We start from the raw sequence: 18,780 nt of genomic DNA on the forward strand, positions 1-18,780 counted from the left end.
CAGAATAAACAGTCTGTTTCACTCAAACTTCCAGTTGTTGGCTTCTGCTGCTGTACAGTAACAGTACAGTAGATTTACAGTGTGCTGTAGTCATGTGCTGCGTTGATTCTCCCTAACCCTTTGATCGGGGCTGATGTCATCAGAACACAATTCAGCAGAAGTCCACAATGTTCATTATTCTGTACAGTCATTAAGAGGGGAATAACTTATGTAACAAGCTGTATAAGAGCTATTACTTGGAATTGCTAAGTAATTGCATAATGCCTGTGTAATGTTTGATGTCAGTGAAATAAAGACTAAACGTGTGTGCTAGCGATGGCTGATCACCCCAAGTTCAGTCCCCCCTTTTTTTTCTATTCCTAAGATCTCTGTGTGTGTTTGTCCCCTGCAGAGAAAGCGTCTCTAATATCACCAGAGGACAAGGTGCAGAGGAGTGACATTTCGTCCAGTAGTCAGGGCATGGTGGAGAAAGAGGCTCTGGGGCCGCTGCTGCTCGAGGTGAGTGAAACAATAAAGCTTGGTGGAATTTGAATTTCAGTGACAGACACAGGAAGTATTCCCTTATCCATTGATTGGATCATTTAGTCATGCTGCTTTCTAAGCACAGGTACTCTTTCATGAAAATATAATCATATTTTTGGTTGCTCATTAGTAAATGAATGCATAGTAATTTGAGTGCATCTGCTCACAGTAAATTTACATAAAGTTAGTTGTGTATATTTTTTGTGTAAAAATGCAATTTTCGGGGACAACTGCAATTTTATTCTAATCTCTCTGTCTTCAGTATTTTCTCTGTTTTGTCCAGAGTGATTCAGTGACTCTGTATGGTTCCCAGGACTTTGTTTCCCAGTGAGGCCCAGTGTCATTATGCTTTCCACGTTAGTTCCTGGCACACTTTCCCCCTGGCTGAGGCTGGGGCTGTGAGAGAGAGAAAGGCTGAAGTCCCCCTGCTCTCTTTGTGTGTTCCCCTTCCTCCGGAGGTGTCTGTTTCACTCCTCTTTTGTCCCTCCCTCTGTTTCGGGCCAGGCCCTGGACGGCTTCTTCTTTGTGGTCAACCGCGAGGGCCGGATCGTGTTTGTGTCAGAGAATGTGACGAGTTACCTAGGTTACGCCCAGGAAGAGCTGATGACCTCCAGCGTGTACAGCATCCTCCACGTGGGAGACCACAATGAGTTCATCCGCAACTTGCTGCCCAAGAGCCTCGGTGAGGATGACAGGAGAGGAGGAGGGGAGGGGACGAGACGAGAGAAGAGAGGATGGTGAAGGAAGGAGAGGAGGGCGAGAGAGAGGGGGGAGGGATCAGACAGAGGAATAGAAAGAAGTAGAAAGGAAGAGAAGAGGAAGTCGAGCAGTGTGACAAGGACAAGAGAAAGGAGATGAGGAAGGAAAGGAGATGAAGAAGAACATGATAGAGGGAAGACGGGTAAGAAAGAAAGACAAAGAGGATGGAGAGGAGGTAAGAGAGGAATCTCTGCTATAGGCATGGTATCATGCAGTATGAAGCAGCCAGATCACGTTACAGCTATAAGAGCATAGTAACCAGGAGACATGAAAGGGTCTGTGTCCCGTGAAGCCCCTAGTAATTCCTCTCTATAAAGGCCAGGCCAGACAAGATGGGTTAATGTCAGCAGAGATGGACAGGTCAACTAGCTACTATCTACCTGCCTGTCTTCAGCTTAAACTCTCACTACATAGTGACCACGTTTACATGCACACCAATATCCCGTTATTATTAAGTATTCTGTTCTTGAGTTGACGCATATAAACGTCCAATCCCGTTTACAATAACCCTTGTATAAGCTTGTATCCTAGTTATGAGAAACCCAGATTAGATGCCTGGGACGTGCTGATCTAAGATGGGATACTGTGAGATGTAAAAAATTATATCCTGTTTATTGTTGTTTTTGTGGTCTGCGCAGGCTCAGTTTTGCATATCATCGGTGTTGTTTTTGTGGTCTGCGCAGGCTCAGTTTTGCGTATCATCGGTGTTGTTTTTGTGGTCTGCGCAGGCTCAGTTTTGCGTATCATCGGTGTTGTTTTTGTGGTCTGCGCAGGCTCAGTTTTGCGTATCATCGGTGTTGTTTTTGTGGTCTGCGCAGGCTCAGTTTTGCGTATCATCGGTGTTGTTTTTGTGGTCTGCGCAGGCTCAGTTTTGCATATCATCGGTGTTGTTTTTGTGGTCTGCGCAGGCTCAGTTTTGCGTATCATCGGTGTTGTTTTTGTGGTCTGCGCAGGCTCAGTTTTGCATATCATCGGTGTTGTTTTTGTGGTCTGCGCAGGCTCAGTTTTGCATATCATCGGTGTTGTTTTTGTGGTCTGCGCAGGCTCAGTTTTGCATATCATCGGTGTTGTTTTTGTGGTCTGCGCAGGCTCAGTTTTGCGTATCATCGGTGTTGTTTTTGTGGTCTGCGCAGGCTCAGTTTTGCATATCATCGGTGTTGTTTGATGGTGTTTTCATCTGACTGTCAAACAAATCACTTCAAACAGTTCAATCCACCATAATAATTTAGCCTACTATAATTCATTTACTATAATTTGTAAATTGTTTGCCAACTATAGTTAGATATATGCAGCTTTTCTTCTGTCATAACCAGAATGTCTTACATTGATAGAATGAATGCATTAGCAATCTAGTTAACACCGGTAAAGTTGTCTGTTTCGTTTAGGGACCAGGAGGAAAACGCAATAACTCCAAAACAGTGGAAAGATTGAACCTGTGCAAAATGTCCAAATGTCATCAGTTTGACCGGTTTTAAGGAAATGAAAAGCTGAGAAAAGGACGAAGCGTGTTTCTGATAAGACTTCAGTTGGTGTTGGCTGCATATTGTGGACGGTTTAAATACCGTCTGCTTGCATAACAGTGTCAAAGATAACACATTACATGCACATTTGCATTTTCTCAAGAGATGCTGAAAGAAAGAAATCATATTTCTCCACTCCTGTTCCGGAGACAAAAGTATATATTGTATCGTTTTACAGCAATAAATGCATAATTCTGCAGGAGTTAATAGTATAGGTTATTACGCAGCGTTACACGTGAGAGGTTATATGCCTACAGCCAGTGTCCAGATTTCAGTTACTATTCCATTTAACCCATAGGAATTGAAATGAGTAATATTCTGTTTATTCATGCCTACAGGGATACTCTAGAGCGGGATATCAAAGGTGCATGTAAAGAGCTTCTCCCGAATGAGACCTTAAGCAGGATATTATCTACTATCCGGAATACTGTGCACATGTAAACGTGGTCACTCACTACTGTTCTCTGTCTTGCTTATTCTCTCCCCCCTCTTCTCCTGTCTATATTGTATATATTTTGTATCTGTCTCTACCCCATATGTCATTCCTGTCTCTTTTCAAGACATTATTATTACATCACACATGCATTGGTTTACCTGTCTGTGTCCCCGTTCCTATTGATTTGTGTGTGTCTATACCATTACTTGTGTGTTTGTGTGTGTGTAGTCAACGGGGTGCCATGGCCCCAGGAGCAGGGCCGGAGGAACAGTCACACGTTTAGCTGCCGGATGCTGAAGAGGCCCCCTGACGAGGTGGACTCAGAGAACCAGGAGGCACGACAGCAGTACGACATCATGCAGTGTTTTACTGTCTCCCAGCCCAAAGCCATGCAGGACGAGGGAGATGGTGAGTACACACACACACACACACACACACACACATACACACATACATACATACATACATACATACATACATACATACATACATACATACATACATACATACATACACACATACACATACATACATACACACACACACACACACACACATACATACATACATACATACATACATACATACATACATACATACATACATACATACATACATACATACATACATACATGCATACACACTCACAGACGCATACATATATACACACACAGACGTACAGCTAGATGCACAGATACATGCCACGTCTGCACACATACGTTTACATACACATTGAACAAGGTGCAGCAGCGACATGGTATTTACCTTGTCCTCCTAGCTAGCCCTGAGCCATATTGGAGGGATAGAGTTCGACACAGTGACGCTCTGCGTATTACAACGAACACACACACACTCACACACACACACACACACACAGTCACACGCACAGTCACACAACACACACACACCTGTCAGAGTCTTAACTCTGACCTTTGATTGGTGTTGTGCCCAGACCTGCAGACCTGCCTGATCTGCATAGCCTGTCGGATGCCTCGCCCCCAGCAGCTCCCCGCTATCAGCACTGAGTCCTTCATCACCAAACAGGATCCCACAGGTATTAACCCCTGACCTCTCACCTTTTACCTCGCAACTGCTGTTGGCACACAAACACTCCATACACACACACTCCAATGTGTGGATTAGAGAGCTTTCCTTTTGTGCTAGAAGGTGGACTAACTAGAGAGTGTCGCTCCAGAAGGTAGACTAACTAGAGAGTGTTGCTCCAGAAGGTGGACTAACTAGAGAGTGTTGCTCCAGAAGGTGGACTAACTAGAGAGTGTTGCTCCAGAAGGTAGACTAACTAGAGAGTGTTGCTCCAGAAGGTGGACTAACTAGAGAGTGTTGCTCCAGAAGGCGGACTAACTAGAGAGTGTTGCTCCAGAAGGTGGACTAACTAGAGAGTGTTGCTCCAGAAGGCGGACTAACTAGAGAGTGTTGCTCCAGAAGGTGGACTAACTAGAGAGTGTTGCACAATAAACAGGCTTGTTGGTAAACCTACCTAGAGAGGAAAGAAAATGACAGGGTTTCAGCTCTCACTACTACTGCCATTTACATCTGAGTGTCTCAAAACTCACTTTGAGTGGTCCACAATGTTGCAAAAACAATATGTATTTTGTATCATTGTGGAGCTCTAACTCTGACCTCATAATGTAACTCCATCTGGGTTTCATCACCGAGCCTCAGTATCTCTGGTTACAGATGTGTGTTTTTTGATGTGTGTGTCTGTTTATCTCCAGGGAAAATCATCTCCATAGAGACCAGTGCTCTGCGGGCGACGGGGCGACCAGGCTGGGAGGACCTGGTCAGGAAGTGCATCTACGCATTCTTCCAGCCACAGGGGAAAGAACCCTCCCATGCCAAGAAGCTGCTCCACGAGGGTGAGGAGGAGGGGGAAAGAAGTGGAGGATGAGGAAGAGTAGGGAGGAAGGGAGAGGGGAAAGAAACTTTTTGCACTTTTCTCAATAATTAAACTGTAATAACAAAGTACAGTGTGGTACTATTGCAAAAACTTATATGTTTTTTCTCCTTAAAAGTAAGCCACAATGATAAGTAGGCCAATTGTTGTTTGTGCATGTGCGTGTTGCCAGTGATGACCCATGGCACGGCCATCAGTCCTCTTTACCAGTTCAACCTGAGCGACGGGACCCCCCTCAGCGCTCAGACCCGCTGCAAGTTCTGCTGCCCCCCCAAATCCGACGTTCAGCCCTTCATCATGGGCATTCACACTATTGACAGGTAACACACACAACCGTGCAGGCACGGAGAACACACAAACTGGCAGGTCATGTGGAACAAGTAGAGTTGATTACTTTATTGCCAATCAACGATGGTTGTAAGGGTAGGAATTCTATAGGATAGTATAGGCTGATGGGAATGTGTTTTTGTGCCAATGATATAAACAAACAATACTTTTTCCAGAATATTTCTCTCACCCAGCTGATGTTTTGTTAATGTTTTCCTTCTCTTGTAGGGAACACAACACTGCTAGCTCTCAGGAAAACACTAACTCCAGCCTTCTACTGACCCATGGGAGCCCTGCTTCCTCCCACCCTTCCCGTTCCCCTGCCCTACCGGCGGGCATCGAGGCCAGCCAAGCCCCAGGCCCCACCTCTAGCCTCCATCTCAACAACGGAAACAGCTCCGGCACCACCGCCCCCACCACACCCACCAGCCATTCAGCAGGGTACCTGACGCCCAACCGGTTGTGTCCTCAGCAGGTCAACAGCCCCTCACCCCTGGGCAGCCCCCTCACAGCCATCCCTACCTCATTCATGTCGCCCAGGCCCCCCAGGGGCAGCCCGGGGCTGGGCGGCAGCCCGCGCGTCCCAGGGAACCCCTTCTCCCCTTCCACTCCTGGCCTGCACTCTCCGGCAGGGGCCTTAGGAGGTGGAGGTGGTGGCGGGGGCGGTGGAATCCTCAGCAGACAGCACTCTGGTGGGGACGGTGGATCAGGGACCCCCCTGGGTTTCTCTCTGCCCTCCCCTCTACCTCAGAGGAAGGCCAGCACCCCCACCAGCTCCCCAACGCGCCCTCCCCCCGCCAAGCCCCCTGAGGGAAAAGGAGGAGGTGGGGGAGGAGAGTACCTGGGGGGTAACCCCAAACTCAACCAGCTCCTGGACAATGGCAGAGTGGGGCCGCCTGGGGACCCCAACAACACCGCTCCTAACACCCACCCCAACACACCCACCTCCACCCCTCAGTGCCCGGCCTCCCACAGCACGCTGACGGAGCGCCACAAGATCCTCCACCGCCTCCTGCAGGACAGCAGCCCGACCGAGGGCGGCAACGGCAAGGAGTCTGAGATCAAGAAGGAGCCTCCTGCCAGCCCTGCCACCGCCAACCCCAACGGACCCCCCACCACCCCCCAGGACCACCAGCTGCTGCGCTTCCTCCTGGACACGGATGAGAAGGACCTGAGAGACCTGCCCCCTCCGGCCGCTCTCAGCCTGCAGACGGTCCGGGTCAAGACTGAGAAGAGGGCCACCGGGGACACTACGCCCTGTGCTGCAGCCTGCGCCAGCCCCAAACCCAAACCCAGTCCTGCAGACAGCAGGCCGCCCAGAGACCCGGTATTGTCTGCAGCCCTACTCCCCTCATACACAGTGCCAGTAGTATCCAGAGTTGGCAAGATCCTGTCCCAGACATGCTGAACTCTCAGACAGTTTAAGTTTGGGGTTAAGGTTAAGGTTAGGAATAGGGTTAGGTTTTAGGGTTGGGGCCGGGGCCGGGGGTTAGAATTGGGGACATTGGATATGTAACTCTGGATATCCCTGTTGTTGTGGTTGTCACAGTGTCTGGAACGTGAGAGTGCCTTGCTGGCGGGCTGCCTGAGTGCATGCTGCTGCTGCCTTCTAAAGGGAGCATGTGATTCGCTGTTGTATTTGTTCTATTTATGTTGAGCGCATAGTAACACTCCCTCACTGCCCTCTTATATCAGGAGCTAGTTGTGTTTATTTGTGGCCCCTCTAGGACTTTGTCTCTCCCCAGCACAGAGCTTCCAGCGGCAGCCTTTGAAGTTCTTTGACCTTTGCTTTCTCTCCCTGTCCCTGTCCCTGTCCCCCCCCCCCCCCCCCCCTTCCCGTCCTTTCCTTTCATTCTTTGCCCCGTTCCCTCTCTCTTAGTTCCCCAGTGGACCTGCTAACCTGGACCCTCTCAGCCAGCTGTTGCCCACCCTCAGGGGCCCCGCTGGGGCCAAGCAGGGCAGTGAGGAGAAGGGTGACCATCAGGCCCTGTCGTCCCATAGCCCCCAGACCCAACCTCAACCTCGGCTCCAGTCACCTCCACAGCCTCGGCTTCAGTCCCCCTCCCAACCTCAACCCCAACTTCAGTCCCTTACTCAGGTCCAGCCTCAGAACCATCTTCAGTCCCCTCTCCAGTCCCCTACCCATCTCCAACCCCAGAACCAGCTTCATTCCCCTTTCCAGTCCCCTACCCATCTCCAACCCCAGAACCAGCTTCAATCCCCTACCCTACTCCAGCCAAGCGAGGCCAACGTTCCCAGAGCCATGAGCGTGAAGAGGGAGCCTCCCCGAACACCAAGCCGAGGTACAGCAGGGATTAGGGGGTTCAAGGGTGAGGGGTTACCATAGTGGGTCATCCCACTGTATGCTGCCTGTCTTCATTTTCCACGTGGCCACCCAGGAAAGGACTGATCCTGACCATGTGTCTGTTTGTGTCTGTGCAGGGCTCACGGATGTCTCCTCCAGCCTGCAGAACCAGTCACACTTTGACTTCTGCAGCCCCACCACCCCCAGCCAGGGACAGGGACAAGGGGAGCCCTTCCAGACACCGAAAGACAGCAGCAGCCCCTACACAGAGCCTGGACTCATGAACTCGTTCAACTCCAACACCGGTATGAACTAGAATATGCTCATATCAAACAATCATCCGTTAAATATCTATAGGGCATTTCCGAAAATAGTTGGAAATTACATAATGATTACAGAATAATATGGAATCTATGTGTTAGTTGTTTGTTTCATGGGGGTTCGTTAAGAGTTGTGTGTGCTGTCTTTCAGGGTTGTCTAAGATGGAGACGGACTCTCAGCAGTTCCGGCCCCTGGCCCTGACTGACTCTCTGTCCTTTGATGGAGGCATGGGAAACCCCGTGCAAGCCTCTCTGGCCTCCCCTCAGGAGTGAGTATAGTACTCCTTTGTGGACACACAGACACATACATTCCTCATTGCTCACATTCCAATTCACACGCACACAGAACCAAACCTTCCACATCCTTACATTGAATGCACAGACTCCCATGTTCCTGACTCCCTATGTGTGTGGAGCAGGCAGTGTGTCCCGTGCCCGCTGGACCAGCTGCTGTGCCCCCCCACCACCCCAGAGGGTCGTAACGATGAGAAGGCCCTCCTGGACCAGCTGGTGTCCTTCCTGAGTGGGACGGACGAGAGTGAGCTGGCAGAGCTGGACCGAGCCCTGGGCATCGACAAGCTGGTACAGGTGAGATCGCAGGAAGAGGAGAATGATAGTAGATTACGTTAGCCTTCTTCAAGTGTTATCTATATAAGAGGACAGGCACTGTCATACAACCTGATTCTACTACACTGCAGAGCTGAATGAGAGCTAAATATAGAGGGAATTTAAATTCCTGTCCAAAGCACCACAGAATCATTACTCTCCAGTACAGTAGTGCAATCATCGATACATGCTTCACGTAATGATTCGTTTGGTCCTGGAGAGTTTGTTGGACTGTAATTAACCCAGTATTGACCCTATCCATTCCTCTCCCTAGGGCGGCTGCTTTGACCCCACCCCTCAACGGTTTCCCTCCCAGCCCCCTGCCGCCACCCCCATCTCCATGGACCCCAAGCTGCCTGGCTACCCCTCTCAGTTCAGCACTGGCTCCCCTGGCCAGTTCCCTCCAGAGATGGGGCAGGGTATAGGGGTCTTTGGGGCACCCAGGGGGGCCTTCCCCGGGGGCATGGGCAGAGCGCCTGGCGTTGCCAACCAGCTCCGACTGCCACCCAACCAGCTGAGGTTACAGCTGCAACAGAGGCTGCAGGGCCCACAGCAGGTAGGATGGGCTGGGCAGAGCGGGTACATTAGGGGTTGCAGACTTTTGTTCCAACCCAGCACTAACACACCAGATTAAACTATACTGAACAAAAATATAAACGCATGCATTTCAACGATTTTACTGAGTTACATTTCATATAAGGAAATCATTCAATTGAAATTAATGGGCATGGGCGCAGCCATGGGAGGGCATAGGCCCATCCACTTGGGGAGCCAGGCCCAGCCAATCAGAATGAGTTTTACCCCTCAAAGGGGCTTCATTACAGGCAGAAATACTCCTCAGGTTCATCAGCTGTCCGGGTGGCTGGTCTCAGATGAGCCCGCAGGTGAAGAAGCCGGATGTGGAGGTCCTGGGCTGGCGTGGTTACACGTGGTCTGCGGTTTTGAGGCCGGTTAGACGTACTTCTCTAAAATGACGTTGGAGGCAGCCCAGGACCTACACATGGTAGAGAAAGGAACATTACATTTTCTTGCAACAGCTCTGGTGGACATTCCTACAGACAGCATGCCAATTGCACGCTCCCTCAAAACTTGAGATGTCTGTGGCATTCTGTTGTGTGACAAAACTGCACATTTATTTCCCCCAGCACAAGGTGCACCTGTGTATTGATCATGCTGTTTAATCAGCTTCTTGATATATTACACCTGGCAGGATTAATGGATTACCTTGGCAAAGTAGAAATGCTCACTAACAGGAATACAAACACATTTCTGCACAACATTTCTGGGATCTTTTATTTCAGCTCATGAAACATGGAACCAACACTTTACATGTTGCGTTTATATTTTTTGTTAAGTGTGAATTAAACCATGACACCGCTGCTCAAGAGGAACAGAGTTACCTAGCCAGGCTGGCCCACTCCCCTGGTCCATCTTTCTAACGTGGGCGTAGTTGATTCCCTCCTCTCCTCTACACAGGAGGGAGGTGAGTTTTAACAGGTCTTGTTTACGTTAATGAAGCCTGTATCACGCAGCGTTGCCTTTTAATCCTAGTCAGAGCCAGCGCTCGTTAAACACTGGCTTGGCAATAGTAAATCTCCCTCCTGGCCGACTGGGCAGCCCTACATTGTGGTAATGTGCCATTGTGTTGTGTGGCTACGCAGGGCTAGCTAGCGCGGTGAAATGGATGGTCATGTGAGGAGGAGAACCTCTTATGCTCCATTATGGTACAGCAGAACAAACACATGGGAACTAAATGGCTGCTACAAGCCCATCTATGGTAGGAGAGTACTGTATGTGCTGTATATTCACTGGGATTGATTGTTTATTATCCTTTTTGCTCTATATGTAACTCCGTTCACACACACACAGAGAGAGAGAGAGACCGCCTGATGTGTTGTCAGCCTGCTCCCACACAAATGTGGCTCACATCTCCTTTTTTTTTTCTTCTTCAAGGTCTCTCTCCATCCCGCTCCCCTCACACATGCTGCTCTTACTCACGGTTCCCACACAGCGGTCTCTGCATATTATTATTAGGACTTTAGTGCTTCTTCTGCTAGCTGCTCATGTTGATTTAAAAGACCTCATGGCAAAGTAAAGGATATTAAGAATCTGGATTTCAGCACAACTCCTTTGTTCTCATTCCTGGTCCTCTTTATTAGTCTTTAACACACGTCTCCTGATCAGATGTGGAGTTCCCATCTCCCGTTTCCTTTCTATCAGTTCTCTTCTCATGAGCTTTTTCTTTCACACACTTCACTCATCAGTCCATTTTTTTTATCTCAATCCTGTCTTTTCCTTCTATCTGCTCTCACTCCTCTCTCGTCTCTCATTTCTTCACTTAGTCCACTCCCTTCCTCCTCTCCTCCCTCTATTGTTTCTCCCCTCCCTCCCTCCTCTCTATCAGTCGTGTGACTCACTCCCCTCTCGCTCTCTCTCTGCCAGCTGCAGAACAGGCTGGCTGCCATGAGCCAGTTCCCAGGGGGAGCTCACGTTACCATGGGGATGCGTCAGGGAGTGCAGCAGCCTCATATACCCTCTCAGGTGAGTGTTTCTGGAGAACTCACGATCACCATCAATCCTGTCCTCACGCTTCCTTCTCTCTTGTTCTCGTAATTGTTTTTCTCTGTCTCCAATCCTTTTCTCTTACTCTGTTTCTCTCCCTCTTTCGGCATGGTGTGTATTGAGTAAGTCCTAAGCATCATAGCTAGTTATACTGAGTTATTGGTACGAAAACAAAGGGCCTGATTCTCTTCTCTGTCCATCCATCTCCCTCTCTCTGAAGGAAGTACCTTCCAGTCTATTTCAAATGGTATAGGTCATTTGGGAATCTATGCATGAATGTGAGGGCTGTTTTGCGGACAGAAGGTGTCTCCTATAAGTCCCCTATCCTCTCTCCCTGCAGCCTCCTCTAAACGCCCAGATGCTGGCCCAGAGGCAGCGGGAGCTCTACAGCTTCCAGCACCGCCAGAGGCAGCTCCTGCAGCAGAAGGTCATGTTGATGAGGCAAGGCATGGGGACCGGGGGGCCTATTGGGGCCACCAGGGGACAAAAAGGACCCCAGCCACAGCAACAACAGTTTAGCTACCCTCCAGGCTACAGCCCCATGTCAGGAAACCCACCCAGCTCTCCCAGCCTCTTCAATCCCATGGGAGGGCCCCTGGACCCCAAGCTGTCGGGTCTGGGCCCCATGGGCAGCCATTCAGCCATGATGGGTGGGATGCAGGGACAGTTTGGGGGGGTGAACTCGGCGGTCCAGCCTGGGCTCTTCCAGCAGTTTGGAGGACCGGGTGAGTGACTAGGCTACCTAGGTATCCACCATAATCACTGCTAGATTATGTCTGGTTGATGGTTCTGTCTCGATAGCATCAGGAATTGTCAGTACAATGTGCTGACATTGTCAATATCAAAATGTGATATAAAGTAGTTTGCAGACAGGATCCATAGAAAATGGAATAGAGTGCTGCTGACAAATATCAATATGAAAATGTTTTAGACTCTAGAATGTTCTAACACTATCTCTCTGTCTTTTTCCTCAAAGGTATGGTCCAGCAAGGAGAACCCTCGTTCCCGCTAGAGCTCAGTCCCACCAGCCCCTTGCTGTCCCCTCAGAACTCCACCTCCCAGAGTCCTCTGCTCCAGCAAGCCCAGCCTCCTCCTGGGTACCAGTCACCTGACATGAAGAGTTGGCAGCAAGCTGGCATGGGCAGCAACAGGTGAGGTGGCCAGAGCCATGCGTGTGTAAACATGTAAATTGCATAGCCCGTTATTGACTTGGCATCTACATAGAAATGACACGGTCAGATGGTTATTACATCATTATTACATAATAATGACCTGTTTGCTTCTTAGAGAATTCTTTTTAACAAGCACTTATGTAACATTATACCAGATGTGGTTCATTCTTTGAAGTCTATAGTTATAAGTCTTGGTAGTTATAATGACCAGATATAGCAGCTGAAAGAGGAGTGTACATAAAACCACTGGTATCATGACTTTGTGTTCTGTCTTGTGTGTCAGCTTATTCAGCCAGTCTGGTCAGCAACAGGGGGTCTACAACAACATGAGTATCACCGTGTCAATGGCAGGAGGCTCAGGGGGTGTGGGCTCACTACCTCCCATGGGACCACCCGTTGGCCTGGGCAACAGTAACCTTGGCAACTCCATGTGTAACGATCAGGTGAGGGTGCCACACCTGAAGTCAGCCTCCGCAACTTAGAATTCCTCGAGTAGAAAAGCAGTAACAGACCATCCAAACTGCCATTTGACCAAAACTGTTGTGGTGAACCATTTCACTAAGGCTCTCTCCTATCACTTTCATTTCCTTCTGTTCTCCTCCCTCCTTTCTCCACTGATGTCCTCTCTCCCTCCTCTCCTCATCAGGTACAGCAGGTTCAAGTGTTTGCCGACGTCCAGTGTACGGTGAACCTGGTGGGCAGCGACTCCTACCTAAACCAGCCGGGGTCCATAGGCCCCCAGAAAGGACCCCAGGGGCCTCAGAGCAGCCAGTCCCAGCAGAAGAGCCTCCTCCAGCAGCTCCTCACAGAGTGACTCCTCAGCTCAGCTGCCTGCCAGCGGAAAGGTTCTCCATAGACCACCACAACCTCTTTTCTTTTTCACCTTTGGTTTTAGACAGCTGCCTGCTGGACTGGTTAGGAAGGCCCTGGGAGGGAGACTGAGGTCCAGGTAACAGCGTGTCTGTCTACCTGCCTGACAGCCTCAGCCCGTACCGTAAGACCGCAACGATCGTTCAGCACTCATTCCTGGTTACATACTTTCAACACAAAGTCTGCTTCCTGTTCTGTGAAAGGAATCAGGTTCCGGTTTTGCCAAGTCGTCGCGGTCGTCAAAACATGACCTGGTTCCTTATTGGCCCGTTCCATCAGGCCGTCGCAGCAGTACGTTTTGGGAGTGCGAGCAGCGTGCAGCTGAGCTCAGCTTTGGGTGGTTAACCCGTCGTCTCGCCTTTTTGCCTCGCGCGGGGCAGGTGGGGCGATGTTGTGGGGACAACGTTTTAAGAATGTTAGGTTTTTAACCTCTGCAATGGAAAGCTCAGTTTCAGCTGGATCTGTGACTGACTGGCTCTCTCCACTGCAGTGCCTGATGGGAGGAAGTTCCCAGCTCTCGTTTTTGTTTTTCTGTTCTCGTCATCTGCGTCGTCAGGACAACAAGCATCACGGCCAGGATGGGATGGGAGACTGCTCTGCTCTGTTCAGTTGGCAACACTGTCTTTCCTGGGAGGGCATTTTCTAACTACCTGACTGTCAAACTTAACTGTCTGTCCTACACATTTTTCTCCCCAGCGTCTGTGAATACAAGCCACAATGGGCTCTCTTTGGCCTGTCAGTGTTGTTTTTCCATGTAGAACCGTGCAGCTGGGTAGTATTGTCCAGCAAGGATGAGATGAATTCACACTATCTACTTTCCTTTCAAAAGCGTAATTTAATTACTCTAAAAAGCAACTGTCATTTTGAGCTCAAACTATACATTGCGATTCATTGCAGGTTTTTACCCCCCTTTTTAAAAAATTGCAGCGTCTAAGATGTCAGTTATGTTTTAAGGCGACATTTGGCATTATGAAAATGTAACACTGCTAAATGTTGTGGTGGGGAACTGTCTCTGTATTCTGTAATGTGAAAAAAGAAAATCTTGGTATAAGAATTTTTGCGATTTGATTTAGAAATGGCTAGCTCTGCTCTTTTGGCATCCCATTGAATGTTTCAATATTCTTAAATTAACCTCAAAACAAACAGGAGTGGATTATCAATATCACACAAAGACATGAATATGTTGTAGCTAGTAACAGTAGAATTTCCTCACTAAGAAGTGATGGATGTTGAATGGGGTGTTGTCTTGGAAACACAGCTCTCTCTCTCTCTCTCCGACTCTGCCCGTGATGATGTCACTCCACTGGCCGCACACTACAGCTCTTTTTGACTGCTCATGTGACCTACTGTTGCCCAGTCAGACACTGTCTATCAGCGCTAACCTCTGTTGATATTTACTATACACATTCATTCACATAAAGTCCTGCCAACAAACACAATGTTTTTATAGGAGTAAACAAGAACCTATTAACAAGCAATAACCATAATTGAAGAGACAAAATAAATGTTTTGCGGCGTTGTAATGATAATGAAAAATCAAGTCTACTTTGTCTTCTCTGCTCTATCCCGGGTACCTGTATTTCTGATTAACAAGGCTTTCTAAAGGATAACTGTTATTATCCAACTAGATGTCTCACTGCTGTGTATATACAAGGTATTTCACAAGGTGTGCAACATTACCCGAGCACAGCTAATAACCGAGGAGGGTTAGGGATGATCAGTTGAAATAGCATGTATGATCACCATCCTCCTCCGGAGACCTCAAACTGAACACCAACTCAAACTGAACGCCAATGTTCTATGATTTGTGAATCACTTTATGTACAGTTTCAATGGTGTCTGTGTGCGTGTGCTTTATACTGTACCCAAACAGTGGCTCAGGCGTCCTCACCATACAACTCAAATTCAAACTGAAAATGGGATCATTTTGTGTGATGTCGATTACAGTTGACATGAAAAGCTGGTAGCAATTTCCAATTTGAATACTTTTACAGAAAAAAACATTTGTGAAACAGATATACCTTGATTTTACATACCAATTGTTCCTGTGTATTTTAAGAAACTTAAAATGTTGCTTTGCTTTTACCCTATTTAATATATAATTAAATGAGGTATTTCAGTGTCCTTCTCTTCTGATAATGTTACATTTTTCTTTTCTATTTGAACGGGCCGTGGGTTAACAGTTAGTATTTATCAAGGTTAAAGCCATTCCTCAGCCACTGTTTGGTTCATGTAAATTAACATACACTTTACAAAACACACGGAAGAAACACAAATGAACAACAGAATGTTTGTGGAAGGATTTCATTTGTTTTCAGTATACGTGTACTATATGGGGTACCAGCTAAAGGTTTCACACTCACAGAAGTATTACAAAGGATAACGTGTTTGTTTTTTTTCATCTTCACATTCTCTCCAGCCTTTGCTCCTCATTGAGGAACAGGCATTTCTGTATGGATAGTGGTAATAGAGCTGCATCAAATGTGGAAGTTAATCCGATCTGTTAATATCAACTGTTTAGCATTTGGGATATAATATGCCAAATACAAAGCACCATTAGACAACGCTCATTAACAAACAGACATTACTTTAAGCAAGACCTGCTCAATGGCAAAGACAGTCCATTCAGTACAGGTACAAGGTAAATATTTGAACTGGTTCTTCAACATGTTAACATGTATATAACAGACAATGTGAATATGTATTTGTTCAGAATCAACAAAATGTAGTGCTCCAAGTTTGTGGTATTAACTACTCGCTTCCATTTTATTTTACATTTTTTCATTTTGATGTATATGACTGAGTGTGTGTATGTATGTGATTAATACTGTGTATCTGGTGTTAAGATGGAAACCGATTATGTCCTGATTTGATTTCTTCTTCTTTTTAGATACCTGCAAGTTTTCCTGTGGGTGTTTTTCAGATTGCTCTTTATGTGAGGGAATGGTTTAGCGACTGCTGAATGTGATTTTACTGAGAGAGAAGCAGCATGGATTGGCTTTTGTACGGGTTCATTTTAAAAGGCCATATTATTTAATTTATCTGTTATCAAAAAGTTTAAACAGATCTGAGAAAGTGGAACCTTGGATTCTGAGAAGCATGGCTTCGGTAGTTAAGTGGGCTTTTGTAGATCGCCTGATGTAGTTTTTTGCATTGTCAGAAGTAATGACCAAAGCTTCAAGATGTTTAATTCATATCATATGCAAGCCTCATGCAATTGGATGAGACAAAATGTAGCGTTTGTTAAATTTTCTAAAATGAAATAGTCTCATACCTATACATACTAGCTCTTCTTTGACCACATGACTAATTTGTGGTAGTTTGTGCTTTGCCTGTTTGTCCTTTATTTCCTTTTTGACACGTTTTGTCCTAAGATACTGACAAGTGACCTATCAGCTATAGTATTTTTATGTAACTTGTATTCTTTGGAATTTCCCAAAGTATGATCAGTTAGAAACTTATTCTCCCTGTTGCCATTGACTCCTAGCAAAGATGCAAAAAGTATTGTATGGCCTGACGTGCTGTCATTGTTTACAGGAAGAGAGAACGTTGCAACAGCTAGCTATGCACCTTAGCGAAAAGCATTTATTTCACACTGATTTAAGTATTCAAAGCCACACTAGAATCTGAATCAATTATTTAAATCATGGTATTTTCAGTCATTAGTTTCTTGAAGAGAAGAAAAAAAACTACCTAACTTTCGTTTTTTTTTAACTTAAACTAGTGTTGTTGATAATTGTCTGATCTATCAACTGAATCTCATTAAAAAATATTAATGTATTTAGCTGAATACTTTATACCAAATTTGAGGTGCCTCTTGTATATATTTTCTGCATAGAGGACTGCTCCTCGCTGTTTGATGATAATGTTAATGAGGATTTTCTTATCTTTACCTTTATAAAACAAGTTTGCTGTATTTTACATTACTTTTTTACTAAATATCTAAATATTCCAGGAATTTGCAAGAAATACAATCTAGTTTTGCACTTTATATCAGAATTATTAAGAGGAAACAGGCCATCATGAATACTGTTCAAATCAGATTACTATTTCCCGATTAGGAAGAAAAAAAGGAAATCCTCTGAATGTATTAGAAAGTAAAATATTGATTTGACTTTTCTTTAGTAATCCTAGTCATTTCTCAGGTTCTTAAAAACAAAGAACTTGGTTGTATAGCAGATCAATATGATGACTAAAGAGAAGTGTACTTTCTCTACTACTAATCTATGTAGTTTCAGTTCACTCTGCCACAGATCCTCAATCTAAACTATGCGTATCTTCTTCAGGTGATCCACTGCCCCTTCCCTTGGCCATCAGCTAACTAACGCGCTTACACTCATACGTCTTGTCTTGCAGCAGCTTCAACTGTTCAAAACATTCCCCCTCAGCTATGCTCCCTGCAATTATTGTACTCTGCTATATAGTGTAGCATCAGTTCTATTCATTATGTTTCTAGGCTTAGTAATACCTACCAAGCAGTAACAGCCCTACATACGTTTACTGCTATCACTTTTGCATTTCTTCGCCACCTTATCACATACTGTCTAATACAGAAGTAACATCCTTAGACAAGAGTACTGCACTGTACCCTACACAGATATTACCTCTCAACTGTTAGATTATTGGAGCAACTGTTTGCTGATGATGTTTGTCAAGTATTATATGTGCTGCCTTATCGAGACTGAAGTTGGTTGTGGTTGGAGAACTCAAAAGCTTGTATCTCGCCACTTATAAGGGCAATGATTTCTCATTGAAACGAGGTTCCACTTTTTCCCCTGTAAAAATAATATAAATATATGTATATATATATATATATATATATATATATATATATTTGACACATTTTGTCCAGTTATGTTTATTATACTTGTATAAACTTGTTTTTAAAGAGGCATCGGAGCAGCTGTGTAGGACAATATGAATGAAGTATCTGGAAGAATTATGCATGTTTTTATTTCTGTGTCCAGGTGTAATACCTGGAATAAATCCTACCTTTTCTTAGGACATTGTAGACAATCAGTCTCAGGCTGGGTCCAGTACCTACAGGGGGTCCCCCCTGTAGGCTGAAAAACAAACCGTTTTTGCATCTACTGAAATGTCTTATTTGTCTGTCCGTTTTTTTGGGGAGGTATGTGGCTGCTCAGACTGGGATTAGTTCAAAGTTTACACACTTCTACACATACACCTCGTGCGTTCGGTCCCTCTGTTGCTTTTCCAAGGTGAAGATGCTGACCTTGAAAGTAAATGATGCTTTGACTAACAAATCTATAACATCCATGAATGTGAGAATGCAACACATCGCAATAAAAGCACCGTGTAAAACAGGTTATGTAATTTTGGTTGATTCTCTATTTTATTACTATATACTTCACTCTTCATTTCATTACTGTCACTAGGGCTCCTGAGTGGCGCAGCAGCCTAAGGCACTGCATCTCAGTGCTAGAGGTGTCACTACAGACACCCTGG

General features: G+C 46.2%; 1 protein-coding gene across 3 annotated transcripts in view; it reads left to right on the top strand.

Annotated features, from left to right (window-relative positions):
- Positions 1-18,639, top strand: part of LOC129817418 (nuclear receptor coactivator 1-like) — a 109,829-nt gene extending 91,190 nt beyond the window's left edge. For all 3 annotated transcript variants that reach the window (XM_055872629.1, XM_055872630.1, XM_055872631.1), the window contains 17 exons: positions 392-498; positions 1,027-1,204; positions 3,466-3,645; positions 4,190-4,291; positions 4,974-5,114; positions 5,325-5,472; positions 5,708-6,806; positions 7,359-7,782; positions 7,922-8,089; positions 8,256-8,373; positions 8,524-8,692; positions 8,985-9,266; positions 11,153-11,251; positions 11,613-11,997; positions 12,249-12,423; positions 12,728-12,887; positions 13,091-18,639. In XM_055872629.1, the coding sequence (XP_055728604.1) occupies positions 392-498; positions 1,027-1,204; positions 3,466-3,645; positions 4,190-4,291; positions 4,974-5,114; positions 5,325-5,472; positions 5,708-6,806; positions 7,359-7,782; positions 7,922-8,089; positions 8,256-8,373; positions 8,524-8,692; positions 8,985-9,266; positions 11,153-11,251; positions 11,613-11,997; positions 12,249-12,423; positions 12,728-12,887; positions 13,091-13,258 (4,103 nt within the window). In that variant the 3' untranslated portion in view covers positions 13,259-18,639. The remainder of the gene's footprint in view (positions 1-391; positions 499-1,026; positions 1,205-3,465; positions 3,646-4,189; positions 4,292-4,973; positions 5,115-5,324; positions 5,473-5,707; positions 6,807-7,358; positions 7,783-7,921; positions 8,090-8,255; positions 8,374-8,523; positions 8,693-8,984; positions 9,267-11,152; positions 11,252-11,612; positions 11,998-12,248; positions 12,424-12,727; positions 12,888-13,090) is intronic.
- The last annotated feature ends 141 nt before the right edge of the window (positions 18,640-18,780 follow it).

The sequence above is a fragment of the Salvelinus fontinalis genome, chromosome 20 (genome assembly GCF_029448725.1).
Source record: "Salvelinus fontinalis isolate EN_2023a chromosome 20, ASM2944872v1, whole genome shotgun sequence".
Classification (NCBI taxonomy): domain Eukaryota; kingdom Metazoa; phylum Chordata; class Actinopteri; order Salmoniformes; family Salmonidae; genus Salvelinus; species Salvelinus fontinalis.